General features: G+C 48.0%; 1 protein-coding gene across 1 annotated transcript; it reads right to left on the bottom strand.

Moving 5' to 3' along the window:
• Positions 1-1,338: 1,338 nt before the first annotated feature.
• On the bottom strand, positions 1,339-18,652 carry sptbn4a (spectrin, beta, non-erythrocytic 4a; the record flags this gene model as incomplete). The annotated part of the gene is made up of 20 exons (XM_084474247.1): positions 18,527-18,652; positions 11,339-11,602; positions 10,721-10,948; positions 10,374-10,463; positions 9,646-9,924; positions 9,024-9,154; positions 8,506-8,710; positions 7,583-7,828; positions 6,890-7,024; positions 6,376-6,617; positions 5,859-5,997; positions 5,516-5,600; positions 5,047-5,258; positions 3,803-4,656; positions 3,125-3,760; positions 2,914-2,974; positions 2,553-2,821; positions 2,141-2,311; positions 1,902-1,944; positions 1,339-1,638 (listed from the first exon to the last, which is right to left on the bottom strand). Exons 1-20 carry the CDS (start codon positions 18,647-18,649, stop codon positions 1,339-1,341), a joined length of 4,713 nt encoding a protein of 1,570 aa, XP_084330373.1. The 5' UTR covers positions 18,650-18,652.
• Positions 18,653-20,950: the final 2,298 nt, after the last annotated feature.

The raw sequence follows: 20,950 nt of genomic DNA, 5'->3' as shown, positions 1-20,950 counted from the left end.
AAAACCAATGGTGAAGCCATTACAATCTTGTTTTGATCATTAAAAAAAATCTGCAGTAATACAACACAAACAGCATGAGGTAATACAGCTATGTCATTCATCCATCCATTCATTCATTCATTCAATCTCATACATAAATGAGTATTTACTTTTTTCTTTTGCTATATCCTAAGAACACCCCCTTTCATCTCATGCTTACTGTGGAGATAAGACAAGCCATTTTTTTTCAACTTTGAGAAGAGGACCATGTTAACAAATGACATATTGCCCCACTCACATTAAATTATTGCAATTCTGAGACTGCTCAACTTATTTTGAGAACATAAAAAAGGCATTACTGTAACAGGCGCACTAATAGACTATTTCATGCAATGTTCTGGTTTTTACGACATGTAATGTATACAAAGGCATCGCGTCACACTGTGACACTTAGCGTTTCCTGGCTAAAATCGATTTTTCATAGGTTTGATTTTTCAGAGGTTTCATGGGTCATTGAAATAATCGTCATACGAAGAAGAACCAATAAGAAGAACCGATAAAACAAAAAAGTCACTGGTGAAATTTTCTGAAATTTCAGTTAACACTTTTTAAACTCAGGTTGGGAAATCCCAGCATTCCAATACATTAACATATTCAAAGATTGCCATGTGATGGGGTTAAATGTCAGAGAGGGATTAGTATACAGATGTGTTGAGTGTTTAAGGTGCAGAGATGCCTGGAATAGGTGGATGTGACGAATCATCAGTTCATATTTGCAACATTTTCTTTTTTTTCTTCTTCCCTTCCCCTTTCTTTCTCTAATGAAAGAGAAGAAATGACAAAAAAAAGTATATTGCTTGAAAAAAAAAAGATTTTGTTTTTCTTTTTAACACCGTGAGACATTTCATTCGCTGCTTCTCAGGTTGTCTAGGTGGACAAAGCGTTACATTATCAGTCAAAGATACATACAGGGGGATGCGGTGAAACCAGTCCCAAGAGATTCAGGGTCAATGATGTAACGAGAAAGTGACTCAGTCGCCACAAGGGAACTCTTAGTGGATCCACCGGCAGAGGACACCAGGCAAGCAAGGATGTACTGCCTGCTTTGACTGGGAGAAACTGGAAAGGCCAGTCTTTCACAGTAACAATAGTCAGTCTGAGGACCTCAGTGTGTTCCGGTGCTGTGGAAAGGGGGGAAAAACGAAAACAAAAGGACCACACCCCCCCCGCAGCAACAACCCTTTGACAACACCCATTCTCCTCCCCTCTTGCCTCACCCAATCCATCTCTAGCATTCGCCCTCTTGCTGTCATTGGGGGGTGTAAAGTTAAAAAAAGGGAATTGGGAACGTCGCTCCGCTCATTTGCTCTTGCCGGACGTGCTGGACCCCCCCGCGCCCCCTTCCGCTTTGTCGGCGATCTCCGAAGTGTCCAGCTTCTCCGAGCCCTCGCCCTTCTCCGACCTCTCCTTCTCCGACCTGTCCTCCCCCTCCACAAACTCGGAGCGCTCAGATCGCGCGTCCGCGTCCCCCTCTGACTTCTCCTTTCGCTCAGAGCGGTCAGGGTCCGTGCAGGACGTCCCCGGCTTGTCCCACCCGGCCATCTGCTCGTGCTCCTCCAAGCTGGTGGTGATGTTCGATGTCCAGGTTTTCAGGTCCTCCTAGCAGGGGGGGAGGGGGAGGGGGGGGTGGGGGTGGGTGGGGTGAGACAATGAGATGGGAAACAATTTAGCGGTTTGCAAGGATTTGGCTTAATATGTCGAACTTGGGCCTGGAATTAATTAGAAAAGGAACCCCTTTTCGCCTTTTTACATGTACCTGGTCTACTTCTTCTAAGTGTGTCATGTTCATGAGGTTTGACTACTTTCTAGTATGATGCTGTTACTGCAATTGCATGTTCCGGCAGGTAGTTCTCTTTTCTTACCTCATCTTTTGCATGGAATACGAAGTTGGTTGTTTCATCGATTCTGTTGCAGAGAAACACAGGGGGACATTTTCAGATCATTTGGATTCTTCATTCTTGAATGTAACAATTTAACAATTTGTCTTACATTTGATTGTTCTTATTATCTCAGCCTTATAAATAGTATCTCATAACAATCTGCCCATGTCAATTCTAAATGTGTGAATGATATTAATAGAAAAGCTGGATTGTTTTCTTACTGGAGGACAAAGACATTCTTCTTCTTCTTGTAGCCAATGGTGGGGTCAAATGAACAGTTGCAGAGGTCAATAGGAGCCTCGCTGTTGTATGTTGTTGTACGATACCTCCCGTCCTTATAAAAGGTCAGTTTCCCATCGATCAACACGCAGTACACGTTCATCCAGGACTTACTGTAAAGAATAAATCAAAAACATTTAAAAAGCATTACTCAGATACCATAGGTGAAAGCAATAGAATAATTAGAAGAGTTGGTTGTCTATCGTAAAACATCATTTTTTTTTCAAGATTCCATGATTGAATTAGGATTTATTATTCAATAATAAAACAAATTAATGCAAATATATCAAAACAGAAGTCCTTATATGACTCGTTCAATGACCCAAAGACTCAGATGGAGACCCACGGCTGTACCTGTTGGGGCTCCTCTGTTGGGCTTCCAGGTCGGAGGCGGTGGCTGTCTTGCGGTAGAGGAAGCCCTCGTTATGGGCAGTGTGTGAGGGCGGCTGGGGCGTGGTCGGGGCACCGGTTGCCGGGGCGGAGCGGGACCGCCTGGACTCTTCGGGTTCCTTCGGACGGGGCCTCCTCCGTGGCTTGGGGCGGTCTCGAGCACGAGGTCGTCCGTCGAAGCGGGTCACAGGCGCAGAGAGGCTGCTGGAGGGCCGGTAGTTTTCTCCTCGGGCCTGAGGGGGGGTAGGGGAGGAGACGAGGGTGTCACTTAGGTCCTCAGCCAAAAGAGAAGAGGTTTCATTGGTTATCACACTGTATGACTCACCTCTGCTGCCTCTCTCTCTTGCACTTGCTCCACAATCTCAGCCATAGTGGACCTCTTCTCCCTGTAGCATCAACACGAGACAAGTTACTCACAAGACATCAGCACAACATCAACACCCAAAGGCAATGGGGCAAACCTGTATGAAATTGTGTTAACTTGTGAGCAGTTGCACCTTCCTGCCACAGACAAAGCTAGCTGGCTCACCACTCACCCTGCGCGCTTGTCGTCGCCCTTCACTGAGCCGTCCTTCACTGAGCCCTCCAAGTCGCTGGAGTCCTGCCTCTGCAGCCGCGGCTTGCCATTCCCCTCCTGTTCGCTGGAGGACTGCCTCTCTACACGCCTCCGATAGCGCTCCTGCCGGACGATCATGGGCAGCTCATTAAGCCGGGCCTGGATCTCTTGCTCGCTGGAGGTTTGCCTTCCCAGCTTGTACTCCCTTTCCCTCCGCAGGTGGTCCATCTGGGGGTCGGAGCGGCTGCCGCGGGGGTCCCGCTGTAGCCTGCCATGGAGGAGATCCAGTCCCGACTCTGGACACATATCCGCCATGGGGATGTCCCCGTACTGTTCCCTCTGCATTCTGCTGGCCTCCAGCAGGGGGTTCACGGCCTTGTGGATGTGATTGATCCTGGGCTGCAAGTCTGCCTTGAGGTGCTGCCATGCATACGCCATTTTAGGGTCCATGATACCGCCGCTCTGAGCCAGGAATGCAGAGCTGCCCAGGCTCCCACTGCCATAATGATTTTGTGCTAGATAACCTGAACTACCCATTCCTGCACTACTCTGATAATTCTGCGCCATGAGAACTCCACTTCCCATATTTTGCTGTGCCAGATATCCCGTACTACCTACATTATGCTGCTGTTGCTGCTGCTGCTGCTGCTGCTGCTGCTGCTGCTGCTGCTGTTGCTGCGCCAGATATCCCGAACTACCTAGATTAGGCTGTTGTGCCAGATATCCAGAACTTCCCATATTTTGCTGTGCCAGATATCCCGAACTGCCTACATTTTGCTGCGGTGCCAGATATCCGCAACTACCTAGATTTGGTTGTTGTGCCAAATAGCCAGAACTGCCTAAATTATGCTGTTGTGCCAAATAGCCAGAACTTCCCATATTTTGCTGTTGTGCAAGATACCCAGAACTACCCATGTTCTGCTGCTGCGGTAGATAACTTGACTCCCTTCCTAGACTCCCGGTGCTCTGTTTTGGAACTATGTGACCAGAACCGTCAAACCCGCCACCACTGCCTTGGTAGTTGTGCATCATGGAGCCTGAGCTGCCTACAGACCCAGCATTGAGTCCAAGGTAGCCCGAACCCTCGGCACCTCCTCCAGTTTGATGGTTTAATCCCAGGTAACCAGAGCTCTCTCCTCCACCACTTTGGGGGTTCAACCCTGAGTAGCTGGTGTTATCTCCGACCCCAGCTGCCGCCAGGTGGTTCATGCCGAGGTAAGAAGAACCCTCCGGCTTCCTGCCGCATTGCTGATCCAGTCCATGGTAGTTGGATCCATTCAGGACCGGGGAGTAGCTGGCCATCGCCGTGGCCAGTCTCTGGGATGCAGAAGTGGCAGCCAGCTCCAGGTTGCTCTGCATGGGCTTGGGCTCAATGTGGGCTTGGACTGTCTGCCTAAGGAAAGAGGAGGCAGCACTAGAGGACGGGAGGCTGGTCGTCAGACAAGACAGGGGGAACATCCGTCGGCTAGACAGCGGAGTGGTCTTTTGCTCCTCTTCTTTTTTCTTCTCCGCCTAAATGGTGTTTGAGGAAAACAACAACAGGGCATGAACCCAGTAGAAGGTGAGGGAAATTACGTCAACAAGAAATGTGCAGTGCTAGATTAAAAAAAATATGTATAATCCCACACAGATGTAATGCCTGCTTCATTAGATAGCATACAATGGAGCAAGTGCCAGTGCAAATGGGAAACCGCAAACAAGGGTGCGCAGCATGTAACAAAGGTCACAAAACAAATTCAAGCCCACGATGGTGCTAGCGCACAGCATGCACCCTTGCCTGCTAAGCTAACAGGACACCCCAAGGTCAGGTGTTGCTTTTCCTTCCCATTCTTTTTCTATTTCCAATAGCTGTGCTAAATGACTCCAGCACATGATAGACTGTCAATCTACAGTCAAGCTTACTGCGGAAAGCTGGCGTAGCGAGCTGAAGCGTTCTTTCCAGGTTACGGCAGCCTTGCGGAAAGCCTCATGGCGGAGAATGAGCTGCTCAACTTCGTCTGTTTGGGCCTGGGTCTCTCCTCCTTCCGGAGCTTTGGCGGAGATGAGCGGCTCCTTGGCCGTCAGCCAGGCCTCCGCCTTCACCGTCTCCTGGGCAAACTTGAACATCTCCTGCTCTGGAAGAGACACCGCACACAACACCCCATCATAAACCTGTGACCGTGGATGCTTCTATATGTACAGTAGTCTGGTGTTTGATGTTAGCATATTGAATGTCGATATTATGGTTCATGCTCATTGGCTTATTGCGTTCACTGCCATTTGCGTAGGAGAGAGGCTGGGTCTTTTAAATACCGTGAATGTATACCCAAAGAGCATTCGCTGTTTAAAATGTATAACACAGAGAGATTGATTGATCTTTAGTGTTACTCACTGCGTAGAAGTCTTTCCTGGTGTTTCTCCCATTTCTCAACCAGATCCTTCTGCTTGGCCAGGAGACTGTCCAGCTTCTCTTTTATCTGTCGGGGAGATATAGATCATGGCACTCATGGTCATAGCACTTGATGGCTACAATGCAGCCAGCCAAGAATAAACAGTGTGAGCTGTTATTGTATGTATGCTATTGATCTGTGATTGTAACGCTAGTGATTTTATTTTTATACTTATACACCCTTCAGGCACCAGCATACAGAGTCGGATTTCTTCCAGAAGCCTATCAACAAATGTATTTCAACCGGGTTCTAAATCTGGTGTTAAACGCTGTCTGCCCGACTGACCTCCTCAGCTGCAGGATTACCAGCAGCCAATAGGATCTTCCCCAGGTCGGCGCACTGCTGTATGGTTTTACTGCGGTTGTCCATCTTGGCTTTCAACTCTTGGTGTTGTTTCATCATCAGCTCCAGCATTGACACATCCCTGTGGCAGAACATACAATATTCATCTGGAAACAGCAACAATAACATGTTACATGGCTAATGCTAGCTGGATGTTAGAGTAATTGCATGGGTCATTTTTTGAATTTATAGCGTTTAGAATAGAATTTATACTTTTACGTTTCTGTTGACTAATATATATTGCAAACACAGATATTTGACTCACTGGCTGAACCTTTACATTAACTTGGAGGAACAATAGAAAAGGGCGATTGTATAATATGGGCAACATAGTAAATTATGTTGACATTTTGTACAGTGAGTAAATAAAGTGTGAAAAAAAGGGCTCAATTTCTGCCTTTTAACCAAAGACTCTAACTGAAGGAATGAACTGGAGCTTTGCTGTGGCATGGAGGCCTACCTGGGTTCATCCCATCGGATCTGGCCCATGATGCCTTCCATCCACATGAGGTTCTCACGCACCACCGAGAAGAACTGCACCTTGTCTGTCACTGAGGTCACCTGGACCCGGCTTGCCTCGCAGGAGGTCAGCAGCTGCCTCCACGCCTCCATCACCTCCATCTCTTTCACCATGATGGCCTCCGCCTTCTCCCCAGCATAGATGGTTCTCAGCTGGGCCGCGTTCTCCTGAAGCTGCCTCACCTGCAGCGAGAGGGGAAGGAGATGGTTTAGGCTCAGGTCGAGCTATACGATAAGGTAGCAAAAACCAGTGTCATCGGCAATATCCGAAAAATAATTCCGGGACGACTCACTTTCTTATCGGGATTTCAAATCTTTTAATTCGGATTTTTGAAGGAGGATTTAAAGGCAAAATAATCAAACGTGATGAGGTCTAATGTACTCCTCCATACGTTATCCCCTTCCCTTTTTACTGGCCAGGGAATCGACATTGAACTGAGAGCCGGAGGGCACACCTGCGCGACGAGCAGCTGGAGGGCGTGCTCGAAGGAGTGCATGAGCCTCTGCAGGGTGGCCGGGTTGGCGATGCTGGCCTGGCACGCCCTCACCTCTGGCAGCTGCCTCATCTTCCCCGCGATCTGAGCCAAGACCTGGGGCACAGGACGGCATGATCAGGTGCATCAACATCATCGTCATCGTCATCATCGTCATTGCAAGGTTTTTATAAATAGAAGCCGGACACGACCGCCCAGACGGGTTGCCTCTAGGCCGACCAACGGATAAGGAAACGCCAGAATTTTGACAGAGTAGCTGAACTCCTTCAAAACCCCTTTTGTCTAACTAACATAGTTACTACACTATTTAGCAACCATGTCAAAGACGTTTCTACAGAAAATCCATGGACATGATTCTATATAAAAATATTTATTGACTTTACAAGCAAATGCTGGTAGGCAAGGTGAATAGAGACATATGTAATAAATATAAGGAAGGTCACCGGGTGCATATGGGAGTGAGGCATCTTGATCAATGATGACTTACAGGTGGGGTGAGGACTTTAGGGCTCCGAACCCAGAACCTTTCGTCTGGTCCCTACCCCTAGACTAAACCTAGACTAACCCGTCCTGGATTATGAACAGGGCTGGTCTCTATGGACCGGTGAATCTGGTGGCTTTCTAAGGGGTGGACGGGACACTACTTCCTAGTACCTCTTTGCAGTCTGTGAAGAACTTGTGCAGCTGATGGGACGCGATCAGCATCTGCCTGCGCGTCTCCATCAGCTCCAGCAGGTCGGCCCAGGACTCGTTCAGGCCGTCCTTCCACTCGGCGATGGTGGCGGCGTCGGCGTGGCCCAGGTCGATCATCTCGTTCACCATCTTGTTCACCTGCTCCATCCGCTGCTGGCCCACGCTGTCCGTCTCCATGGAGAACTTGGTGAACTTCTCCTGAAGGACCTGAACACCCCAAAAAACGGCCACGTGCTTCGCTTAGTGACTATTCTTATTGTATTTAGTAAGAAAATTAAAACTGAAGCCTTCTGAATCCTAGTGTGGTATTATTTACACATGCAAGGGGACTTCCCTTGGTGTTCTCGGTTGAATGTCTGTAATAACATACTTTAGAATTTGTTCTACTTCATACCAAATCTCTTACTTCATGTAAAGGAAAAAAAAACATGACATAAATACATAAATGACAGAAAATGGTTTTGGATCAAAAATAGAGGAAAACGTATAAGATGCTAACTGACACACAGTTTGATTAGTGCTATGTCAATTGGTTATAATAATTCAATAGTCATTCAACATCAAATGTGAGCGACCGTGTACAACTGAAAGGTGAGCGATTAAGGTGAGCGATTAAACTTTTTTTTTTCTACTTTTGTAGAACTTGTTTAATTGTATGTCTGTGTGTTTAATGTAAACTTATTATCTTATAGTGTTCATTTATCATATCAGTGCCTGTAACTATAGGCGCGGATGCATGTTTATACCATCTACCCTCAACTGAGGTTATTTCTTATGCGGGCATGACGGTGGGCATAAGCAATGTCATTTCCATTGTTATGGATGCAATAAACCTGACTTTGTCTGTGACTATGATATGGCGTCGTCCTCTCGGAGACACCCACCGTGACGTCCTCCAGGTCGTGGCCCAGCTCGGTGGAGCTGGCCACCGACTCTCGCTCGGTGATCCACTTCTCCAGCTCCTCCACCTCCTTGTTGAGCTGGTACATCCAGTACTGCTGCTCCAGCTTGGTCTTGCGGTGCTCCACCATGTCCTTCAGGGAGACGTACAGCCGGTCTATGTGGGACTGCTGCTTGGTGATCTGCTGGCTGCTCGGACGTGGAGGACATTGTCGAGTGCGTCGTTAGTAGTGCCAATTCGGTTGGTAACGATCTGACTTCACATTCTTCACTATGCAAGATAGCACAAAATACAACTCTTGTATTAGTGCTGTGATCGTTCTTTTACGACTCCTTGGTGTGTTTGTGTGACAAAATAGACATTTGATTGGAATAGATAAAGAATCAAGGCATCCCTGCAACTGTCTCCACACTTAAAACACGAGTGCCCCCCTATCGGCCTACCGGTGCTTAGAACAGCACTGTCAACAGTCTGATCACTGGGATATCCGTTCCACGTTACCTCTCTGGGTGGCCCAGTTCCAGCAGGCGTTGGCGTTGCTGGGACAGCATGCCTACTGTCTCTGCGTACGTCTCCACGGTCTGCTCCAGGACCAGGTGTCCCTTCAGCAGCTGCAGGGTGCTTTCCTCATCCTGAAAACCACGACAGCAACTAGAACCGTTACAACACAAACAGGCGCAGGTTTCGCCACGCCACAGCACATGGTTCACTGTGTCAACATGCTTGTCGGATTATAGCTTTTTAATGGAAGCTCCTTCCAGGTGCCTCAGATCCTCTGGCTCTTGGCCCGCTCGTTCCTCAGGTGAGGAACCAGGACTCCCAGGGAGGCCGTGTTTAGTGTCTATGGTCCTCACCAATGGAACAGACTGCCGGTAGAGCATCCAAGTCTGTCCTGTCTTCGAATCAAGTAGTATAATCTTTTCTCTTAAAATCCACCTCCCAAATATAGTCCTGTGATTCAGACTTGTATTCATATTTAAAAGGGTTATTTATTGTTACGTGTTCCTGCTGTGCTGTCACCCCGTTAACCACCGTGTTCTGCAGTGTTGCACCGAGAGCGCTACATGAATACGTCGACTGTTTGATTGACTTGATTGACGAGGTGCGATGGGCGGTTCCTTACGGTGCCCTTCTCCTCGTTGGCGACCTGCAGCTTCTGCCCAGACAGCCAGGACTCCACCTTGACCGCCTCGCTGTAGTACTGCTGCGCCTGCAGCACGGCGTCCAGCATCACAGACCGCCGCTCCGCCTCCAGCCGCAGCACCTCCCACAGCTGCCTCACGTGCCCCGCCCCCTCGCGCACAAAGTCCACCTCGGGGGTCCGCAGGGAGGCAATGATGCCCGCCCGGTCTAGAACCTCCTCCACCCGGGCACACCGGCCCGTCAGCTCCCTCTGGAGGGTCTGGAGAAGGACAGCGAGTCAAGACGTGAGTGAGTGGCGGGCGGCGCTTCGACGCTTGGTGAATGCCCTGGGGTTTTGCGTGTTGGTTAGGGTTAAGGTTAGTGTTAGTGGGTCTGATGATGCTATGCGTGTGCGGTTAGGGTTAAGGTTAGTGTTAGTGGGTCTGATGATGCTATGCATGTTGGTTAGGGTTAAGGTTAAGGTTAGTGTTAGTGGGTCTGATGATGCTATGCGTGTTGGTTAGGGTTAAGGTTAGTGGGTCTGATGATGCTATGCGTGTTGGTTAGGGTTAAGGTTAGTGTTAGTGGGTCTGATGATGCTATGCGTGTTGGTTAGGGTTAAGGTTAGTGTTAGTGGGTCTGATGATGCTATGCATGTTGGTTAGGGTTAAGGTTAAGGTTAGTGTTAGTGGGTGGTGAAATGAAGGGGTTTCAATAAGGCCGTCTCACCTGGTTCTTTTTCACATGGTGCTGTACACTCTGCAGGTTGTTGCCGTACTCCTTAGAGGACGCCAAGGGAAGCCTCTCTTGAATCCACAGCTGCAAAAAGAATAAAAGGTGGTTTGGGTTTTTGCAGTGAAAAACAAGTTGCTGTATATGCTGTATATCTATTTCCACGATTGACCTGATTACCCTAAACACAAGAAATAGAGTGGTGGCGTTAAGGTACGTGGATAGACGTAGCAAAGAGAAAAGAAGATGTAGAGGGAAAAAATAGGCCTAAGTATAGTGTGGCTCATGTGTAGCGCGTCATTGAGGAAGGGTTAGTGAGGATTGAATGGACTGCTGCTGCTCACTATCTCATCCTCCAGGTCCTGGGCCACTTGGTGCATCTCCTTGGACGCCAGCAGGATGCGGCGTCTCTCCTTCAGGGGCTCAATGAGCCGGACGATGCGTGTCTCCACCACGCCTGACTGCTCTCCGCCTTCCCTGTTGCCGGCCACCCGCTGGGGCAGGCACACTCCCTGCAGGCTGCCCAGATCGCTCACATCCTTGTATATGTCCCCGATCTGGGACTCCATGGTCTGAGCCAGGAGGCGGAGGAGGAATAAAAGGGAAGGAAGTCATGTGACCCGAAAAGACAAAGGGAGGCGGTAAACGACTTATCACAAAACATGTTTCGGATATTTGATAGTGTTTTAATGTTATGTAAGGGGGTCTCTTTGTATTAATGTTGCAAAGCATTGAGGGTATTATTTATTGCCAGTGTGTAAAGACAACATATGGTAATACCGGCCCTTTGGAAGGTGCATTTTAAGCAATATTTATACGGGGAGATTATAAAGAAATGAATACATCATGGATATCAAACACAAAATGTTGCTGAACTCTGATTTTCTGCTGTGGTATGCACCACACCGGGACATGCAGGCTGGGGGAGTCAAAGCACTACGGTTGGGGCCTCGGTGGATCACCTGGAATTTCTGCAGCTGCTCATTGAAGGTGGGCAGGTGGTGCGCCTGCTCCAGCTGGGGGGGCTGGCGCTCCAGGTGGGACAGCTGGCTGTCCAGGTCCGAGTAGCTCTTGACGGCCGGCTCTGGCTTGTTGTTCTCAAAGAGCTGCCGCGCCTTGGCCTTCGTGGTCCGCTCCAGGTCGGACCAGCACTCCCGGATCTCCTCCAGCTTCTGCTGCACCACCGGCCGCAGCTCTGGCTTCTCCTGGATCAGGTCCTGGCCCTCCTGGAGAGACACACGGGCATGTGTTGGACCGTGTCGTGGTGCATGGTGGTGCTCTGCTGCAGTGCGATCCATTCGTTTTTCTGGATTGCTACCCCGGTAGCCTTCTTCCAGTGGAGTTGACATCATCAGTTGTTTCAGTGTTGAGTGTTTTTTTTATCGGAGCTTACGCGTACGCTCGTTAATGTCAGGTCTAGCTTAAAGCGAGGCTTCCCATGCACCCAGCTGTCCTGCATGTCTTCAGTTGGTTACAATCACATCCACCATGTGTGTGAATTGCCAAGTGGCCGTGCAAGCAAAGCTATCCGTACAGCAATGCAGTAGAGGTTTTAGACCATACTGAATACATTCAAACTATGATGTGTAAGTTGCCTTTCGGATAACATCTTTCTCAAATGACACAAGGGCAACCGCCATTTTAAACCCACTTACCTACAAGGGAAAGCCACTCATTTCAAGGACAAAATAGTTTTGTTATTATTTTAACAGATTGTGAAGATAACGACAAAGATCTTTAACAGCCAAAATCGATATTAGTATATTAGGATCTGACTCCATATCCCTACACCAGACACATAGATAAAGACAATCATCCACCCATAATCATGCATGAACCAGACCCTCCCTCGTGTCGGATGGCATATGGTCATTTCAAGCTGCCTCATACGGGAGCTTTGCCCATATGGTGTGAGGCGGACGAGGAGAATGTGTCATTTTCTTTTGCGTTTATGTGCTCTCACTGGCTCTTGTCCAGTTCCCTGAAATAGAACTGTAGCAGTGTACCCTCCCTGTCTCAGACCTGGGCAAAAGGAGGTGCTTTTATCATGTGTGGTTCCACATTTTGATGGAGAGAATCTTAACGTGCATGGTGCTTTAATGATGGATGAGAACCACAGAGTCAGCGAATACCTTTAGTGGTTTAAATCGTACGATAACGTGAGAGCCTATTATTACAGGAGGATATCTTGACATGTGTGTATGTATGTATGTATGCATGTGCTTGGGATTCGGCAGTGTTTGCATGTTACATATACATTGCTGCATATACCGAACAAATCGGTACCTACACTGAATCCGTCTCCCCAAATTCTCCTTGTTTTCTGCATTTTTCAAGGCGAGCTGGACCTGTCCTGTGGCTTTCATATTGCTGTGCTGCATTCCTCCACTTGGCACAGGCTCTCTGCTTTACTGCTGCTAGCGCTCACTCTCTCATCCCTCTCTCTCTCTCTCGCTCTCTCTCTCTCTCTCTCTCTCTCTCTCTCTCTCTCTCTCTCTCTCTCTCTCTCTCTCTCTCTATCTATCTCCCACTCTCTCTCTCTCTCTCTCTCTCGCTCACTGCTTACTCGTCTCAGACTCTCTCTCACACCCTCCCTCCTCTCTCTCTCACTCTCTCTCTCATAATGCAGAGCCAGCAAAACGCAGGTTTCTCCATCTCTTTTCCAACCCTTTCTCACTCTCTCTGTCCCTCTGTCTCTCTCTCCTCTCTCTCTCTCTTGTCTCTCTACTCTTCAGGCTTTACTGACACACGGGGCGATGGAAAAGGAAATCATAGAAGCGATGGAGAGGAAAAGAGTTAAGGTAAAGAAACAGGCGGAAAAAATGGTGTATAGCACAGAAAATGCTGTATCTGCTGTGGGCGGTTCGGTTCAGTTTGGATTGGAAAAGGAAGAGGGGAATACATCCGACATAACCTGCACATAGCGCAGTATTTCCTCAACAACCAGAAGGAAATGTGCTATTCTCGTAGCATTGTGTCGCCGACACACTGCAGACCCGCTCGTGCCGCCGGTACAGATCAGTGAAAGGGCGGGTGCCATTAAATGGCTTGTTTTACAATGTTGGCACAAACACGCATTCCAGAGTCAGGCATAAAAGTGACAGTATGCAGCAGATTGTATTGGCTGCTGGAAGAAGTATGCTATCGCCAATGCAGCTGCTATGCAAATGAAGTGATGAATGCAGGAAAAAAAATGCTTAGATATTCTTACAGAAGACCACATGCAGTAGAACCTGCATGGGCCCAACTTCAGACGCCCAATCAGAATTGCGATGGGTAAGCATAATGCAAAAAAAATAAAAAATAAAACTGGTTCAGTGGACCATGGCAGAATGTTAAACATAGTAATAAACTTTTTCAACCCTGTACTTTTACTGAGTATTGATATTTGTGTACAGTTAAGATTGAAAAAAGAATAGACAGTACTTTGGAACCAGTGAGACACTCCTACTCCTCTACATAGTACAAGCATAATTAAATTTTTTCTATTTTATGTATTTTTACTGAGTTCATATCGATCTATGGCTCAACCAAAGGTCCATAGCAGTGGCAATAACACAGTAATGTGGATATTTAAGTGTGTATGATTCAGCATATTGTACAGGATTTTGATATCGTAACAAATTCTGGGAAAGGGTTTGGCCTTGATCATTTTTAATACACTACAAGTCTACGTGTAATTCAGCCATATAAAACCGATTTTAATGGTTTTACAAATAATTATAATTTTTTCTGAGCACCTTTGGTTATAGCACATTTTACATGACGATCGATCTAGTGTGCTGAAGAGGGATCGATCCTAATGAATATTTCTAACCATACAAACAAATGCATTTATAAGTATCTAGGGAACGTGGTCCATGCTTAGTAACATGAGAGAAACCCTCTTGCATTGCAAGGCATAGAAATCAGACACGGTGGACACCTCCTGACAGAACAAGAACAATAGCAGAACCATTGAACAGAAGAAACTGTAATTGATACGTCATCATTCTAAAATTAAATCTATGAATGAAAAAGGCTAGGAGCATTCCCTTTTCTTCGGATCTCACCTGACCACGTGAAACTGATGAATAATACAATGGAGACACTAGAAAACACAGAGAAAAGCTCTGATATATTCAAAGCTACAAATAGTCATTTAAAAAATATAGTACAATAAAAGCGTATTTTCCAACATTCATATTGAAAAGGTTATGACGTATGACTGGGTTGTCCGTTTAAGTTTTACACAGCACAGGGAAAGGAAGGAAAATGGATAGAATGAACAAAATGTTCTAAATGGAAAATAGCAACCTGGTACGATCTTACTTTCCAACAACTTTAAATAAGCTGCGTAGGATATCTCTCTCATTCTATCTACATCACAATCCTGTGTTCTGAATAAAGAGAGCAAGAGTCAACAGGGTAACTGGATATCATCAATTTCAACCCTGAGCAGCTTAACATGCTTCCTCTGTTGAGGTTAACATGATACTCGATAAGTAAACAGTTCTTCCGGTTTCAACGAAAAGAAAATCCTACGTCCTTACAGCAGCTACACAGTTATCAACGACCATCATCGATCCATCAAGTATTACCGCATACATTTGGTTGGGAGGGGGGAGGGCCATTCGTTGTCAATAAGATCTGGAACAAAAACCGCTATCAGCTCATTATCTGGTTCAAAGCCCTTGAGCTAGACAGACGGGGCCACGACGTGGCAGTGTGTTTACAGAGGCATCTCCCTCCCAGAGCCGGTGGTAGAGCACTAGCTTTGGCACAAGGTCAACCCTAGATCCTCCCACTGTACCAGAACAGCGTCTTCTCCTTACTGTGGCCATAGAGGTTGAAGCACACACACTCCCAAAAGCACACATAGTTCTCCAATGGCCGACAGAAGGGCGCAACGTCATGTTCTCTCTCTCTCTCTCTCTCTCTCTCTCTCTCTCTCTCTCTCTCTCTCTCTCTCTCTCTCTCTCTCTCTCTCTCTCTCTCTCTTTCTGTCTATCTCTCTCTGTCTCTCTCGCTCTGTCTCTCTCTCAGTGTCTCAGGTGACGACAAAGCGAGAGGATGGGGAGGGAGGCAGAGACCAAGGGAGGGAGGCGAGGGAGCAGCTAAGCGCTAAGGGACGTTAGCATGGAGACTGAGCTAGGTGTCTGTAGGACACAAAGAGACAGGGCCACTGGGTAACCACGCTCAGCTCGTTAGCACTCTGGTAGCAATGTTATTAATTGTGGCAGCCATCTTCTCTCACTGCTCTCGGGGTGTCACTCAAATCCGGCTTCAGGTGTCTGGTGTCTGGCGTTAAAGGTTATACGTGAATACGCTGATGGTTCAGAAGCCAAGCAGTATTCTGTTTCAATCCCGCGTCCATCGCATGTAACGCAGAGATCTGATTCCCATCAACATCAACATGTGTAGGCCTATGTTATTTTCAGTTTGAATGTAGGCCAATCTTTCTATATGTCTTTCTATAAGTACGGTATGTGTACGTTATAGTCAATTAAATATCTAATAATACATTTTGAATAAAGGAATATTTAAAAACAGGCCTTTATAATTATTTGTAATATTTTAACACATCCTACCACACCCAACTGTCACCGTCTTTACAACCTGCTAGCTTTGCGGGAAAACTAATATCCTCATATTAACAGGTTATCTACAAGATCTTTTATTGCTTGTGGCACAATTATCTCATGAGCCTTTTGGCTATGACAAGATGCTTCCCATAATGTTGTTTGGCATTGAATGGAAATAACAAACTATCTTATTATCGGGAAAACTCTGAAAGATGATAGAACTATTATTATATACAGACTAACTAGACTTTCATTACAGTAAAATAAATGCAGGGGGTGATTGATTATGTGTCTGTGCAGGAATAGTGTTGCATAATTTGATTATCATTGGTAAAATATTCACAATTGATCACTCCTAGTAGCTCATTGGTATCAGAGCCTCAATAAACATTACACGAGACCTTTTCGATTCACCCATAGAGTGACTGCCAGTCCACAGGGCATCAAGTGATTGGCTACTGCCACTTGGGAAGTGATGTGGTCACCTTAACCAATCAGAAGGAGGGTTACTGTGTAAGCCGGATGAGAACTACACATAATCAAACATTTAGAACTTATGAAAAGGAACAACATAAACAGCAGCACATGGACAGACATAATTTGGGTTTATGTTTACTGGGAATCAAGGGCATTAGGCCTCCAGTTAAACAGAGCGCTGTCTCAACTGGCACCCGGGGACCACTTTAAGTTGTCCTGCCGCCGTTAATCAGTTATGGATAACACAATAGGAAGATGGACCGCTGAACCTTTGTTTGATCAGGAGGATATATTCAAGACCATTGAGCATCATGTCAATGAATGAATGGCACAAAAATTATACATGTGTCTTAAAAAGAGACTATTTTGGGGGGGGTGCCAAACAATGAACTAGTATGATAAATACTGTCATAGCTATCAGAAATTTAACCAATTAGCCTATGAGACAGTAAACAAGGAATGGTTGACTGCAGATGGTAAACATCAAAGTATTGGTTGTTTAATAATTCAGATTTAAGGGCCATGTGTGGATTATTATCAACATATTATATTGAACAAACAAGAACATTATGATAGTAAGACATTTAATTTAGCAAGCATGTGCGAAGGAGGACTGGAAATGCATGCATGTCTGTAATATTTGTGTAATATAAATAAATGTGTGATGCACCAGCAATGATTTTCCCAATACTCGCATTTGAATGCTAATAATAAACCATATTCAGATGTCTTATTTCATAGTTTATGAGTATGCTGATTGATGAATGATGACAAACTCAGTCAGTAAGATATAGGGGTTAAATGATAGAGAGAATAGAACCATTTTAAACTAAAGTTATGTTGCTGATATTGTCACTCGTATCATGAGGTTAAAATGCTTCAAAATAGGATGTTTGTGAATTCCAAGATGGCGTCCAACTGAATAAAACCGATAGAAAGCCAGCACATTTGAGACACCTTCCAGCAGGGCAGATCAACAACAAAATGTTGCGGTAACTTGGTTTTAGGCCTTGTCCTGACTAAACCACACATCATGTAAATATGCATAGAAACGATTACTGTTTTTCTCCTCTACTGTTATGACTAGCATGACTCATCCACCGGGGTTACAATGCAATTGGATATTCTTGCGTTTACCTCCTCGTCAGCATATCATTTTCACACAAGAGAAGCAATACGTTTTGTGCTGTATCAGAAACATGTTCCAAGCCATTGACTGAAATCAAGCATCATTAATCATCAACCATTTACATCTGAATAACCCCCCCCCCACATCCCTCCAGCCTAGTTAAGGCACAGGGTTTCCACAGATGTCGTTTTGCTCTCTGAGGTTTGCAATGCACCATGGGTACACAGGAGAAGACGAACGAAAAATGGATCTAGGATTATTTGTTTGCAAGTGGATTCCCCTCAGATCAGGTGAATATCACAGTAACTACACGACTATCACCGGGTGGTGTATATACCCTTCTTGTCTTTTGCTGATTTAGTCCAAAAAAAAACACTCCCTCGCTGCTCACAGAGAAATCTTCTGTACGGTGGCTACATAACCATCCAATGACATCCATCCAGCACCCCACCCCCCCGTACTGACAGAGCCCTCGTGTGTGTGTGTGTGTGTGTGTGTGTGTGTGTGTGTGTGAGGGAAATCAAAGAAATGTCCCATCTCATCACCTGTGCCCCGGTCGACACCCAGCACAGCTGCTCTGACAGTCATAACCTTGAGCCTGCCATGCTGGATGTCCCCGGGAGCCGCGTGATGTAACCAGCGGAGAGCGATGACACCTCTCCTCTCCCCCATTCTCACCTATTTTCCATTCCCACCTTCCACCGCACCCAACAAGCAAAAACCAAACTCCCCCATCCCCCACCGCCCACCCCCACCCCACCACCCCGATCCCTCACCACCTCTCACCCCCCCGCCCCCCCCCTCACCCCCCCACTACCGCCACCACCACCGCCACCATCTCACCGACACACCGGTTCTCTGACCTCTCCAGCACCCCCACCACACCCCCATCCCCCATTCACCCCCTCCCTCCCTCCCCCCCCTCCCCTCCCTCCTCCCCCCCACCGGAGAAGCCCCCCCGCGGTTTCGGCTCCACTCACCTGCTCTATCTTGGCCAGCCATTCCTTGTTGCGGGCCAGCTCGGCCATGAAGGCCTGGTGCTTCAGCCATTTCCTGTGCAGCTTCTGAGCCTCGTCCCGCGCCGTGTCTCGGGCCATAAGCATCTTCTCTTCCCGCCCGCTGTCCCCAATCACTCAGCTGAGGGGGAGACAAAAATAGCCACCATCAGGAGCCCGTGCCTGAGCCAGCCCCGCGTTCTCTCCCCTCTATCCCCTCTCTCACCCTCTCGCTCCCTCCCCTCTCCCTCTCCCTCTCTCTCTCTCTCTCTCTCTCTCTCTCACAGGACGTCCTGCCTGCCTCCCACCTACACGAGAACGCCGAGCCGACTCTGGCTCAGTGCTGCAGGGGCCTGGGGTAGGTACCTGTGCAGTCACCACCCACCCAGCCAACCAGCCCCCACCCTCACCCACCTACCACCACCACCACCACCACCACCACTACAACCACCTACAACAACCAGACACCCTTTTTCTGGTGAGAGAGAGAGAAAACCCCCCCCCCAAAAAAAAAACCACAAGATATGCACCTCAGAAGTACAGCAGCAGTGGCAGCGGTGCGATGGGAGCAGTCAAGCCCTTCCGCTGGGTGGTCGCTGGGTCCTCATGCCCCACACGTTCACGGCTCTTGCAGTGCTAGTGCTGCAGTGCCTGCTAGCCCGGCTCAGAGAAAAGGGAAACAACAACCGCGGAAAATAGAGGGAACTGCGCCAACGGCAACACCAGTAAAGGATGACACACGCACACGCAGACGCATCCAGCGATTCCTCGTTTCACCTGGGATTTAGGGATCGTCCTCGGCCTTTTCGAATGCGCGGTTTCGAAAAGAGAGAGAGAGAGAGAGGGGGGGGGGGGGGGGGGGGGGGGGGAAAAAAAAAAAAAAAAGGAAGACGCCAGCAGTCAAATCCAACAGTTAGGCGAGGCGTAGATGTAGCATTAGCCGCCGACACATTTCAGCCGGTACAAAAAAGCTGGGACCATCTGGTGCTCACCAGTCTCCGGTCAGCCTGTGGTCCTGTCTAATGATGCCGTAGAGCAGCAGTAGCAGCAGCAGCAGCAGCAGCAGCAGTAGGAGGAGGAGGCGGAGGAAGACTTTGCTGGGAGGAGCAGGGTGAATGGGATGCAGAGGTAGAAGAGGCCGGATAACATGAGCTATCTGCTCCTGAAATGCATCGCTCCTTACCGGCGCAGAGAGGCACGCGCACACACGCGCTCACGTGCACTCGCGTCACGCATGCATGCACGCCCGCCCGCTCGCGCACGCACACTGACACATGCGTGTGCCTGTGTGAGATAACGCTACACTGCTCTCCCCTCTCTCTCGCTCTCTCCCTCTCTCTCTCTCTCTCTCGCTCGGCCGCTCCGTGGCTCCCTGTGCTTCGTGTCCCCAGAACCAGATCAGACAGTGGCTGCTGCACGTTGCTGCAGTCTTTCCTCCACAGCTACACTCCTGCCTGCCTGCTTGTGTGTGTGTGTGTGTGTGTGTGTGTGTGTGTGTGTGTGTGCCTGCCTATGTGTGTCTGTGTGTGTGTGTGTGTGTGTGTGTGTGTGTGCGTGTGTGCGTGCGTGTGTGTATGTGTGTGCGTGCAATCGCAATCAGCACTGCAGTGCCGGAGCAGAGAGAGCGCTAGAGAGAGAGAGAGAGAGAGAGAGAGAGAGAGTGAGAGCAAGAGAGAGAGCGAGCCAGAGAAATAGGGAGAAGGAGTAAAGGAAAGGGAGCATGTGTGTGTGAAACGGGGAGCAAGAGACACACACGGAAGAGAGAGAGAGAGAGAGAGAGAGAGAGAGAGAGAGAGAGAGAGAGAGAGAGAGAGAGCGCAAGAGAGAGGGAGAGGGAGAGGGGAGGGAGAGAAACAGAGTGTGCAAGAAGATGGAGAACCAGGGGGAGACCGCCTGGGGAAAAAAAGGGGGAGGGGGGTGGATTGAAGGGAGGTGGAGGGAACAGTAAAAAAAAATGGAGGGAATAAAGGTGGTGGTGCTGCTGGTGGTGGTGCTGCTGGTGGTGGTGGTGCTGCTGGTGGAGGAGGTGGTGTTTAACGGAGAAGAGGAAGCGAGAGAGCCTGCGTCATCCTTCAGTGTCACCAGGGACATTTCTCTGCACTAGAAATGACTGCACCCGAAGCCTGAGCAGGATTTAGGAGACGGGGGTTGGGTGTCCTTTTTAACAACTGAATGAGGCGGGTGGAGGAGGAGGAGGAGGAGGAGGAGGTGGAGGAGGTGGAGGAGGAGGAGGAACACATGGTCCTCTCAGTGCAGCTCAGTGATTTGAACCGCGATGCTGTTCGTCCCCTTCTCTTTTTTTCTTTTGCTTTTTTTCCCTTCTTCCGTGCATGAAATGATCCTGCTGCAAATATGTGATTTGGTTTCATTGATTAAGGGAAAGAGAGGTTGGGTGAGGGGGAGGTGTGG

This window comes from Micromesistius poutassou, assembly GCF_964030765.1.
Source record: "Micromesistius poutassou genome assembly, chromosome: 10".
NCBI classification, from domain to species: Eukaryota; Metazoa; Chordata; class Actinopteri; order Gadiformes; family Gadidae; genus Micromesistius; species Micromesistius poutassou.
This window is presented reverse-complemented; position numbering and strand designations above follow the sequence as displayed.